General features: G+C 41.3%; 1 protein-coding gene across 1 annotated transcript; it reads right to left on the bottom strand.

Moving 5' to 3' along the window:
* Positions 1-81: 81 nt before the first annotated feature.
* LOC308071859 (potassium channel, subfamily K, member 16-like) lies at positions 82-13,187 on the bottom strand. The gene is made up of 5 exons (XM_080407907.1): positions 12,960-13,187; positions 9,440-9,554; positions 8,756-8,922; positions 6,162-6,327; positions 82-4,845 (listed from the first exon to the last, which is right to left on the bottom strand). The coding sequence occupies exons 1-5, from the start codon at positions 13,170-13,172 to the stop codon at positions 4,622-4,624; spliced, it is 885 nt and encodes a 294-aa protein (XP_080264033.1). The 5' UTR covers positions 13,173-13,187; the 3' UTR covers positions 82-4,621.
* Positions 13,188-13,440: the final 253 nt, after the last annotated feature.

The raw sequence follows: 13,440 nt of genomic DNA on the forward strand, positions 1-13,440 counted from the left end.
GCAAACCCAAGCAAATCACTCTGAGCATATAAAAAGTTTGCAGTTTACCTGCTTTGCTGCAGCACATGAGATAAAGGGGAATAAGCCCAGTGAACTTCTGAACACAATGCCTTTGTACTCCGTCAGATGGTAAAGCCTTCTCACACTGCCCTGTGTTGACTTGGTTTGGTTTTGGTTTTTTTTCTTTGCTGAGGAATGTCCATGCTATGACAAATCAGTCAGCCTTCAAACAGGTATTGTATCACTGGAATAGCTCTGATAATGTGCTAGTTTATGTTCTTCTGGGAGGTGCTTTGCATAAACTCGTTGCGGCACTATCAAAACTATCAGCCACAACAAGGTCTTTTACCATCACATACCAAGATACTCTTCATGCCAGTCCCTCTGCTGCCTTCTCCTAGTCTCTCCTCATCCAGGCCACACTCTCTCTCTTCTCTCTGCTTCTTCCTCATCTCTCTTCCTCAGCTGCCCAACCACTTACTGCCCTCAGCCTCTTAACTCCACAGCAGTCAGGCTTCCTTCTCTTTGACCCCAACGGCTCACCTTTACCAGTGTCTGATCCAGATCCCCAGGCTCTCTCTGCCTATCTCAATGTGATCTGGATCACAGGCTATCCTCACCTGTCTCCAATACCTTGGGCACTGCCATCACTGTTCAAAACTTCAAATGTCCCCTGGCACAGCCATTACTGCTGTCACCGCTCATTACACTGTCTCATAATCTGAAGGGCCTCACACAGGGCACAAATTGTTGCAGCACAATCAAACTAATAAACTGCAACAAGGCTTTACCGTTGGTCAGATTCTACCGCCTGTACTGTATCGCCTTCCTCCAGAGGTCAGACCACACTGCTCCTCCTCCATCTGACACATCCCACCACCCCCATCCTCAGGGCTGTTTAACCACTTAGCGGGAACAAGCTACAGCTGCACATCATCCATGTCAATCAACCCACTGCCTCTGAGGCAAGGCCACAGCCACATATATCAATGCTAATCAACCAACTACCTTCATTCTTCTACATAAACTCATGGTTTTACTGGCAAGATGAAAAAAAAAATGTAAAGGATAGACCAATTCCAGTTTCAAGATATCATTCTGCTTAAAATGGAAAAGAAAAAAGGCTTCTATAAAAATATATAAGAAAGAGAAGATGCAAAGGTACTAAAAAGTATATGTACTCAAGTCTCCTCTTTCATATAAGATCAGGAAAAAGATACTTCTGAGCTTCATTTTGATATTTTAGCTGCATTATAATCAGATAGTTTATACAAAGCACGCTAGGTATAGCCAACCTGAAACACTATGGACTAAACAGCATTTAATGTTTATACTAAAGATAAAATATGTAAAAAAAATTACAGGTAAGACTCAGTGTTTGTAATTACAAGCAAGACTGGGATAACCCGGGACATCAACCACATGCGTGCTAGAAGGGATCAATATTCACCACAAATCTTCACAGAATCGTATAATATTTTAATGGCTGATTTTCTTGAATATACTCAGAAATGTCACTTGTGTGTCAGCCTTCTATTTACACCTCCACAGAGAACGGCTCAAATATTTGCAGATGATATTTTGGTGTTGTCTGGAAGGTACCAGTAATATCTGAGGATGAGGAAGGGCCTGCTAAGTAGGCTTAGAGGGTAAGTGCAAGCCTGGAAGGACACTTGCTTCTTGCCCTGCCCTGGACTACAGGTGGTAGCTGCTCAGGACAATGTGTGACTTTTCCAAATCACAGATGGACCGTGCCTGGGCCATCACTTCTGCCACAGGCTGCAGAGCTACATTTGGAGGCTTCAGAACTGCAGTTTTCCATGGATCTGAGCTGAGCATCTTGTAGCAGGTTGTGTGATCTCCATGCTGTGCAGGATTGCACCACTGGTAAAATGGGTTAATAAAAGAGCAGAAGAGTCCCTTTTGTGCACTCCTCTGTCTCCTAGCAAGCCCTTGTGATTGCACAGTTCTTCCAAGTCATTTTTCTTAGCTGATCAGTTGATACTTGTTGACTTCATTTTTGTTAGAGGGAGGAAGGGTGCTAGAAAGCACTTGATCCACTCATGCTCAAGAAATTGGCCAGTGCTCCCAGCATGTATCTCAAAGTAACTTTGATTACACATGTGCATGATCTTTTGGATCTTTTCAGGATCTTGAAAACTTGACAAAGTGAGCAAGAAATTTCTATCACTTGTGTAACACAGGGGAGGTCATCAGTAGCTTTCTCTCTTCTGTTCCAGCATGGCCATATGCTTGATTTAAGGTGTCTTTCTGAGTCTTCCGGCAGACAGCTTGAGAGCTGCTGCAGCTACTCTCAGCCTTACTAAAAGTAGCAGTAGCAAAAAATTCAGAAGATAGTCTCACCATGCTGCTACTTTGCACAATCGGTATCAGATACAGGAGCAATTTTCTGGACTGCAGTAAAAACAGTGCAGACTCCCTGCTCTCAGATCTCAGGTGAGAATGATTTTAACAAACACTTTGCCAGTAAATGGTGCATGCATGCTTTCTATAATAAACCTCATTATCTTTTTTTATGGCATGCAGCATGATGTAAAACACTGCATAGGATCACCTTTAGACTAACGCATGTTTTGTGGCTGGCTGTGGCTAGATAAAGTAAGGAAGGCATGGCAAAAGGCAAGGTGAAGGGAAGAGGTTAGATGCAAAAGTCAGCAGAACTTTACTTTTGTCTTTCATACAAACAGGCCTGAAATGTCTTGTAGTGTTGACACAAGGCAGGTACAGAGTACAGTGATGGTGACGATGTTAACAAGTGCATGTGCAAATGTTATGTCCAAAGAATAGACAATACTGAGAGGGAAGACTTCCCATGAGATTTGCAAAGATACAAAAAGCGGGACAGGAGAGAGTTGGCTGCTCTCTGTGACAGAGGCTACAAAGAAAGCTGTTGCACACATTTATAGGAATAGCTGAGGGCATAGAAAAAGATCAGTGCAAAAACTGAGGAGATAAAATCTGTGAGGTAGCTAGTGGTAAGACATGAGGGAAATCTTAGATGGGATAAGCATTTTAAAACTCAGTTTTGAAATGAGTTGAATAAACCATAGCTGGCATTCTTATATGCCAGCATCTCAGATTTGAGCAGCCACACTGTACTATGCAGCAGTCAGCAACTAGCAAAGAAAACAAGCACCAAGTTAGATGTAAGAACAACCCTCTTCAGAAGTAAAAACCTAGCAGAGAAAGCATGCAGGAAGAGATGTGACCTACACACGTCCCCACATGCTTTACGGACACTCCCCCAAAATCGAAGCAGGCGCTGAAAGTTTGATGTTACTGCAGCCTGCCAGCCATGCCCATACATCCCATACATGCCTAGTCATATTTCACTCACACTTTACATTAAGTTTCACTTATAAGTGAGTCTAAGAGGATTAATTGATGGTTACTGTGAGTTATAAACATACTGAATAAATAGCAGTATGTACATAATTACATGCATACCCATGGAATGTGTTAGTGATGGTTATAAACAATCTAGTATGGAACTCAATGAAAGGATAATTGTTTTATCAAGTTTCTATAGTTTATTTTAATACAGAGTATGACTACGGTTTTAGATCTCAGTGACTACTTTGTTATTAAGTACTTACATGTCCTTTGGCTTTTCTGCTTCTTTGGAGATGGCTGCTGCTACTTTTGACTTACAATAACTGTGATAAAACCAAACTCCCTTTTTCTCGTGGTGACACTATGCAGATGACTGAGGATCAGATTTAACACGAGAGGCTCTCATCAGCCTTATTTAGAGGTAAATGGATAGCACCAGCTCTGTATGGTACATGATAATTCTTCAATGAACTGGCCCAAAGCAAACGCCAGACTCAAGTAACATTTGTGATCTGGCTGGAAATAAGAAAGTCTGCATGCATTTAGATTTAGTTTAAAGTGCTGTTTTCAAGTGGCTGTGAAATGAACAGTGTTAAGGATAAGGACCTGCTTTGAGCTGTCAGTTTGTTCTGAAATGAATTGTAACAGTCCAGGCAGTGCTGGAGAGACACATAATTTCTGCACAATGTAAGAGAGAAACATTTTAGCCCAGGAACTAAAGAAATGTTATCATTTTATATGAAAGCTGCTGATTTCAGACAGTATCAAATGAATCTTAATTGGATGGATGTCATTAAGCAGATGGTCATTACTGTCGATATTCCTCTATGTTTTTGTTTGTTTTCTGACTGGAAATGAAGAAAGATTTCTGTACCTGACTTTTTCCACTTGAGATTCTTGGTGACATGGCTTCTTATTGGAGCTGAGAGGCAGTCACTCTGGATTTTTTGAAAACAAGTGACCATAAGAACTGAATTCCACTAGAGAAAGAGAGAGGATAATAACTGATTACTTCAGGGGAATTTGCCTTTGTTGAGTGAGAAGTGTAAAATGAATCCTGGGACAGTTGTTTTACCATGCGTGCTACTTCTTTGCAGGTTGTAATTGGCTGATGCCTGCATAGTGTGTGGAAATTCCAATGCATCTGAAACGTTACTCCTTAGGAAACAGTCCACAACCTGCACTTTAGTCCTTTATCCACTGGGCCTGCTTAGCGTGAGATATAGATAAAAGATAGGTTTTCAAGACTGCTTTCTGTGTACCTTGCTCAGCTAGGGATGTGGATTCTAGGTTGTTCAGGTTCATCTTCCAATTTGGTGGTGGCTCCTTCTGCCAAGCTTAAGCCAGGCTTGTGCCACTTTAGCTGAAGGAATTTTTCCATCAAGTCAGCTCCCACATTGAAGACCAGAGCCAGCCAGGCCAAGCCAAAAACAATCCAAATTGCACTTAGGCTTCTGTACACTGGGATATAGTGCTTGTTGGGGTTTGTGCCTGAAAAATCCAGGAAACTTTGCATGTTAATCTTGACAGCTTTGGTCTGCCAAACAACACACATACTCATACACCCTCTCCACCCCCTGAAAAAGCATATGTTTAACAAGTTGGTGTGATCTATGAGCATTCTTCTTTTTTTTTTCTCTCTCTCTTTTTTTTTTTTTTTTTGTGTTCCAACAATCCGGTTAAGCTTAGCCCAGTTGGCATCAAAACTCTGAAGCCGAGGTTATGTAATAATAGTTGTATCTAATGTTAATCAGGGATGTGCAAAATTGAGTGTTCCTAGCCACTGACAAAGAAAAAAATCATCTTGGAAAACCAATGCTGAATCCATATTGGCCATATTTTACTCAAGAGATACTCCAGGGACCTCAGGTGATTTAGAGAGATACATTTTATTACCTCAGTGATATAGCGATTGCTTTCTGTAGGGTGATATACCTCACTAACCAGGGTTCAAAATCACCTGGAGAATATCATATGGGAAGTGCAGCCATTTTAGGTAAGTGGTTATGGGAATCTTAATCCTCAGTTTATATTTTCATAGCAGGCACAATTGGTGCAGCTGATACAGGCACAGGACAGCACTCCAGCTATCCATTTAGTCTCTGTCATCTAGATCATCATGAAATTCCACAGTGCCCAGATTCAGCAAGGAATGGGTTTTTATCTCCTTTGGGGGCATATTTAGGGCCTTTAGGAGAGGAATAGTACTACTTGTGATGTAACAGACCCTAGTGTTTTTAACAAATAAACACACTATACATAATCTGTTAAGAACATTTGTTCAGATAAGTGGGTGGAAAAATACCCCTTCACGTGTCTCTGCTATGTCTCATCCTAGATCTCTAAAGGCTACGGAATCTCACTGCCTTTGTTTTCTTTCACAGGCATCCCAGGGTTGTTGGTAATGTTCTCCGCCTTGTAAGTACTGATCACTTACTGGGAAATGGTAGGCACTTGCTGAAACAGATCACTGTTAGGAGAGGGTGGTTCAAAGGCTTAATGCTGACAAAGAGATTTCATTTATATTTCACCTGTCACTCATGGATCACATTCGTACCAGTTTGGATATAGTCACTGTTCAATGGGTGTTCAGTGGCATACCTGAAAAGAGTTTGGTGACTCTCAGCTTAGCTGCCAAGGGAAAAATGCATCTGCCGTTTAATGTATTAGCTCAGTATTGCCTGTCTGGCTCAGCTCGCTGTTGTAGCACATTTACAGTGAAATGGATATCTGTGCTCTCTGTATTTAGCTTTATACTAGAGTAACTAATTTCAGCAAAGCTCAATCCAGTTCACCTTCTTTATTACCTACTACGTAGTCCCCAAATCCAATGGTGCTCAGAGTGATGAAGGTGAAGTAAAAACCTTCTCCGTAGCTCCAGCCTTCTACGTAACTGAAGACCAATGGTGGGAATACTAGAAAAAGCAAGGTCCCAGCAGTCAGGAAGATGGCTACTGCCAGTGTTTGAACCACCTGAAAGATAAAAGAAAGATGGCAGCTAAACAGCACTGAGAAGTTGTCTAGTGGAAATTGCTAGGTCTGTTTTGCTTTTGAATCACAAACCCACTCCACCTGGCAGCAATATCCAAAAAAGGAAGGATAAGCCAACGCTTTCATACACTACAGGCTGACCTCACTCTTTATCCTGCACATAAATATTGTATCAAATCCCGAATCAAAAAAATGTCAAAATCAGGAAAGAAAGGATGATTTTTTTAAAGCTCTTTGCAATGAGTTTTTAAGTATGTTCAAATCATATTTTCAAACTTATTATGGAAACCATAGGAATGAAATACTCACTTCACTATTTCTGTTCAAGTGGAGATGCTCTTGTAATCAGTTGGCTCCTGTCTTTGAGCAAAAATCACCAAGTATTGCATAACTCGTGATAGAAAGATTGGCAAGAACAAATTAGGGTTCTCTTCACCATGGCTGCTTCCAAAGATTTATATAGTGGCTTGCAAGAGCTCAGCCAAAAATATGTTTGGATGAAATCTAAGTGAAGTCAGTTTGCCTGCTTTTATTTTTCACTTACAAGCGTTCAGAGCAGAACTGTTTTCTGTCAGCACAGGGCAGATCTGTGTCTCTCAGTACAAACGTCTGCCTTCTGGGAGATAAGTTACAGTTACAGCATATGTGGCTGCAATAGATAGGTACACAGAATGGTCAGGGAATGGGTCATGACAGGGGATTTTAGGAGTTTAGCACTGTGGATCAGGAACTCATGGATTTCCAGGCTACACAGTCTAGAGAACTTTTGACTAGTGATGTGTGGGCTAATGCAAACTCATTGCAATTGTTTAAAAATGCCCTCAAGGGCATTCAAACCAGAGTATGATTTTTCTATGCATGGGTCTATTGTGACTGGATGAAGAGCCAAACCACTCTATAAAAAGTAGAAGGCCCAGGTATCATGTTTTTCTTTCTCTTTCTGCTCACACGTGAAATACTCCGGTGAGCTTGAGAGACTTGGCGTGAGCCTAATGGGTGACTGACTTTGACAAATCACTTCTAGATTATGTACCATGTCTCTCTAGCTGTATAATAATACTTACCTCATTTGCAAAGCACTTTAAAAATTACTGATTGACATGGTTATAGTTGATATCTGTTCTCATTTAGTTCATTCAGGAAGTGTGATAGCATTTAATTAGATAATGAAGTTTGCATAAAATTTTATGTTGAAATGCACAATATTACTTTTTATTCTGGCTTTTAGGAACTTTCTGGTACAAACCTATAACATAAGGGACAGTAAGTCAGGAATGAAGAAGAACCGACTGCAATTAATTTCCAAAAGCATGACTAAATTGTGTTTAAAAGGAGATGATGAGGCTTCTCAGAGTGAACAAGCAGATACAGGTCCAAAGTTTTGTCTGATCATAGGAGTTCTGCCAGAAATAAGTTGTTAATTCAGGAAGTGAAAAGAAAAAAAAAAAAAAGATCACCCCCCTGAGGTGCTATTGCAAATCTCAGGAAAGATGCAGTTATACTAGCATGAAAATCCTGCTGGTGGTAGAGCTGCATGTATTTGGGGAACAGACGTAGGTTATGCAGCTAAAGAACTTCTTGCTCATATAAACCAAGTCTGCATTTGACAGCACCTTTATAGCTTTCCCAGCTATACCAGTAGGTAAAGGATGCAGTGACTCAGAGGTTTTTACAAATTGAAAAGAGAAAAAAACTTGTGCAAGAACTCTGAAATGTTTCAACATATCTAACACACCTACTCTCCCTTTTCCCTAACAAAAGGGATCAATTAATTGAACCTTTATCCATAAACGTGTACTAGCTTTGTTATGAACGACCTTCATGTCTTTTCTGTTATCAACGCTGTCTTTATTCCAGTACATCTGGTCTAGTTCAATGACTCACCGATAAACTAGAACTAAGGAGAAGGAGTATTTATTTACATTTCAAGAAAAGAAAAGGAAGGAAGTGCTAAATAGCTGGCACAATCAGGGAAGGTAATTCAAGTCAAATTAGCAGGCCAATAAAAACAAGTTGCCTTTCCACAGTGTAGAGCTAGATTCTGGACAGATGCTAGCATGGGCTAGATAAAAGGAGCTGGATTCAGCAATGTGTGCATGTGCATTTATTCTGCTAAGGGCACCAGAGCTTAAGGACCCTGCTCCAAACTGAGGCCATGACTGCTTAACAGTTTTGCTGAGTTGGGTTTTAAAAAGGTATATCTAGAGTCCCTAAAGCAAATTGCTTTAAAGCCATTGTAGATCAATAGAGTATATCAATTTTCTGATATAGAGGGGACTGTAATTGCTGTGCTTCAGAAAAATGTAGGCACGCACAAGGAAATCCAATCTAGCTGCTACAGTACCTATCTGAGAAGAGTACTTTAATTAGTTTTAAAATAGTGGAAAGAAATGATAGATAGACACTGTACCTGGGCACGGCCTGGCTTTTGCACCCATCTTTCCAGGGTCATCAGGTGGGCATTGAGTCCTCTTCCCAGCTGGTTAAGGAAGGCCAGGTTGAGGGGCACTCCGAATAAGGCATAAAACACACAGAAGATCTGCCCTGCCACCGTGCTGGGGGACAGGTTACCATAACCTAGAAAAAAAGAAGAAAACAGCTACATGAGAAGGCTGCAGGCCATCATGGGAAGTTCCTAGGCTTGGAAGCTCAACTACGCTAAGGAACCTGCGGACCTATGATTTCCTGCAATTAAATCTCCCTGCAAATTACCATATCTTACGATGGAGCTCTGTGGATTCACTACTACTAACAGAAAATTTAACACGAAAATATCACTTGAAAGACTATTGTAATTTTCTATAGGCCTCTGATTTCGGGGTGAGTGCAACTTAGTGCTTCAAAGCAACCTCAAGACGAGCTGTGCATGTATGAAATGATATTGCATGTACCAGGCAGGCACTTGGATTTTTTTGCTGGTATAATATGCTGGATACACAAGAATAACAGGTATAAATGGAAACCAATAGAAAACCATAACCCACAGTAGTCAGGACTGTCTTGCAGATGTATTCTGTGCACCAGTCACATGTTTCTGGGGGCTTTACAGACAGCTGGAGGAAACCCCAATTTATAAGGAAAGAAAGTACCTCACCTATAGTGGTGACAACAGTTCCTGCAAAAAAGAAGGAGTTGCTGAAGTCCCAGTTACTGGGATTTGTAGAATTTCCTTCTGGGTTGATCCCTTTTTCCCATGCTTCCATGAGGACCTGAGGCAGAAGAGGTCAAAGGAACAAAGATGAGCAAGCCATTAGGCCAAATCAGGAAGAATGTCAGAAAAAAAGAGAGAAATAAATATTGCTTTCCAACTTGAGCAAGCAAAGCAGTAAAAAGTATAGGTAACAGGGTAGAGTTTGACTGAAATGGCCTTGTGCTGACATGTCAAAACTTGGAAATAGAGCTGGCCAGGAACTTGAACTCTTGTCACTGGACAACTGGCCAGTGAAGTAAGATAGGTTCCATAGGCAGCTGAAGGCTAAGGGGAAGGCAGTGGAGGGAGTCCCCAGAGTGATCAAACTGGGAAAAGAAATTGAGGTTATGCCATAAAAAAAATAATGGCAGTTCCTCTTCTCTCCTTCCCTGGTCTAGTTATCACAGTCCAGTTTTTAATTTGGGTATGTGTAAATGTATGGTTGTGTCTGTGGGGAGGGGCATGGGGAACATGCTTGTTTCTGTTTCCTCCACGTAAGTACTAGTGAGGATGAATTTCTGTTTTGGGCCATGAATTCCCAATAATTTTTCAATGAATATTAGGCTTCTCCTAGTCTGAAAGTTAGCTAACGAAATATTCTATGCTATTCCAGAGAGCTCTCACCAGATGACCAAAACCCCTCTCTGCAAAAGAAATGCTGCTCCTATTTATGTATCAAATCTTGTTAGCTGCCTTAGTGAAGGTTGTGTTCCTTTGCTCTCCCTGAGGATTTCTCTGAAGGAGACTGGTTGCCCTCTGCTCAGCAGCTGGGGTTTCAAGAGTCTCTATTTGTTATAAACCAGGTCACAGCCTTCATAATTTTGCCAAATGCCTGAAGGAATTACTTGTTCATTTCTTCTAGAGACTTTTGTATGATGCAAGACATGAGAAAAATTCAACAGCAACTCCAGCTTTAGTTGGTTCCAGGAGTAGGAGACCAAAGATACTCTTTCTCAATTCAAATGTTGACCACTACCAGGACTGCTTATCTGATGAACATATTCATACAAAGTATCTAATTTGTCATGGGTTCTGCAATATTAGCTGATCAGGGCTGGTGGATTGAGTATCGTAAGTTCAATAGCTAATGTTATTCCTTCAGCAAAATCTCCCACAGCATTGGTCTAGCCCATCAGGTAGGGCTGCTAGGTATTGTCACATGTGATCTCATGACTGAAGTGTCAGCAGAGTTTCTTTTCAGTATGACAAAGAACTTTACATTATCCATTAAAATCCTGTTCTTAGGAAGAATTTGACATGTCCAATTATCTAGAGCTGACTATTTTATTTACTGGCTAGAAGGAACACACACAAGCAACTGAGGTGTGAGCCTTTGAAAATGTTTAAAATAATCACAGGTTTAATTCATCCCTTTAAGGAACACTTGTCAGTTCTACCCATTTCAATGCACAAGAGTTCAGAGAAGCTACATTCACATCATGAAAGCCAACATGGTAGAGTAAGACAATGCTGAATGTTGAACACTTCAGACATAGTCTGACAAGGCCAGATTTCTTGCCAGGATTGTTGCTTTTAAGTACAACCTGATGATAGAAATGGCACCCTGGTGCCCCCGAGAAACATCCCTAAAGAAAGAGGTTCGTGTGGGACAGCTATAATGGCTCCTAGCTGCTTTGCATCTGCAGCTCAGGTAGCTGTTAGGGCTGGAGTGTGAACAGATCAGCTGTCGACTGGTTGGTGAACATCAGCTGTTGCCTTTGGGAGCAGAAGTAGCCAGTAAGTAAAAGCAATGTGCTATAATTTACAGTGAGAGTATGAAGCCTACATAAAGTTATAGTAGGATGTGGAGACAATAAAATCTGCTTGCCGTTTCTGCTCCTGTCCTCCTGCCAATGCACATTGCAGCCACTTGTGGTCATAGACAAGGATTTGGTCCTCACTTTATATTTAGATCAGTTCCTTTGAGGCTGAAAAAGTATAGACAATCAAAACAGGATTTCAAAAAGGTATCTCCTTACTTAATGAATCTGCTTCTCAGTTATGCTCTCAGAATGGCATAATTTCCTGACAAAAGTATGTTTGACAGAGACAGATTAGGTTGCAGAGTTTGGATTTGCCTTTCCCAAAGCTCCAGGCTGTTCAGTTTAGGAGCTGCAGCTCAGGGCCACCTCTCAGTTATGCAGTTTTAGCCAAGCGGAGCCAATGCAGTTTGTGGACATGGAATTGCAAGAATTTGCTTCATGCACAGTCAAGTCCATAGTTAATGAATTACAAGTGGTAACTCTATTATTAGTAATCAGAGATATGCAAAAAGAAACCTGGGCTGATTGTCAGATTCCAGGATTTAGGTTTAAAGAGCTGGCAATAAGACAAGACACCTTACTGAGGTGTCAGCTGAGGGGACTGAACCTAGTGGCTGTGTCTCACCACAGCCTGAATACCATGACTTTTCAGACCGGAGCATCTGACATGATGAACAGACCTCCTTAATCATATAGTTAAAAAAGTACAGAGAGATGATTGCTTTCCTGCATTAGTTTCAGAGTTAGAGATTTAATATGGAAAGACTTCTATTCCCTACTATTAGTAAGATCTGGACAAATTTCTTAAGAGGTCTTAAAAATGACAGGTAAGTAAGTATAAATGACAAGTAAGCAGAAGGTACCTGTGCTTACATTTATCTTGTGGACTATCAAGTCTAAGTATTTTGAAGCTTGGTGCATTGAAGATGATAATTTGGTGCCCTCAGCCGGTTTGGTCTGGAACAGCTTACAAGTGAAATCTAATTCAGCAGAGATGCAGCAAGATGTGATTCTCAGAGTGGTGCAGCAGTGCTAAGGAAGCTCCATGGAGCCAGAGGAAAGAGAATGTGGACATGTGTGAACTCTCCCTAAGGTTTCTAGGGTACTGGAGATTCAGCTAAACCTTTCAATCCTAGGAAGTATCCAGTTTGGTTAGAATGAGAATCAGGGCCCTGATAGATAACACAGTTTTTGATGGTTGACTTTATCTTTTCTTTAAGGGCCTGGAAGTGCAGGACAATTTTCAAAGTCAATAGACAAATTCTAGTACAAAAGAGGGGCAGAATTTGCACAGGTTTGGACTGGAGAACCTTGGAAAGGCAACCTACTTCTTGTAGGTTTGATTCTTGTTTTTTGTCCCCATGCGTAATTAATAAGGGAGCTGGAAACCATGAAGTTTAAATTATTGCAAGGCAGCACAAAGGTGCATCAGCAGACTTACGTATTTTGGGATCTCATGACTGGGAAAAGAAAAAGATGCAATAGATCAAGATAAAGAGCTATGTGAATGGGCTTGAGAAACCTCTGCCTTTCTCTTGTACAGTTAGTCCTTTAATGTCAGAGACAGCAGATCAATTTCTGACATGCTTGGCCACAACAATATAATTTCTTCTAACCAAAATAATGCTTGAGCCAAAATAACAGGAGCCTGTTCCTCTTACCTGTACAAACTGCTCCAGGGCTTGCCTGTCCAAGCATGTGTAGTTCTGCAGGAACTTGAGCTTCTCCAGCTGGAACTGGTCCCGAAAGTGGGTCTCTGCCTGCTTCTCCAGCAGCTGGAACACCGTGGCGCCCAGGAGGAGGTAAAAGAGATACCCTAGTACCAGCAGCGGAGTCCAGCTGATCTGCCGGTTGTGAATGGTGAGGAGGGGCATGCTGCTGCTCTGCTGCTGCCAGTCCCTGCTCAGTACTTAACAGGTTACTGTTCCAAGATGTGTGCTACCCAGGACACCCAGGAATCACACACCCGCGTTCCCAGCTAGTGCCCTGGAGAATTTTCTAACAGAACATACAGGTATCAGGCCTAAGGCAAATTTTATCCCTCCACATCTTTTCTCTATCCATCTCTATCCAGGGGAGAGCATTAATGGCTCAGTAAGAATGTGAATCATAGCGCTTTTCTCCTATTAAAACAACTTTTAT

This window comes from Falco punctatus (assembly GCF_963210335.1).
Source record: "Falco punctatus genome assembly, chromosome: 12".
Taxonomy (NCBI): Eukaryota; Metazoa; Chordata; class Aves; order Falconiformes; family Falconidae; genus Falco; species Falco punctatus.

Bases quoted from the DNA above. Each gene is read 5' to 3' on its own strand.
- LOC308071859 (XM_080407907.1), bottom strand. From the start codon at position 13,172: ATGCCCCTCCTCACCATTCACAACCGGCAGATCAGCTGGACTCCGCTG. The intron at 9,555-12,959 runs GTAAGAGGAACA...CTTCTGCCTCAG, and splicing joins CCCTGGAGCAGTTTGTACAG to GTCCTCATGGAAGCATGGGA. The intron at 6,328-8,755 runs GTACAGTGTCTA...TTTATCTTTCAG, and splicing joins AAAAGCCAGGCCGTGCCCAG to GTGGTTCAAACACTGGCAGT.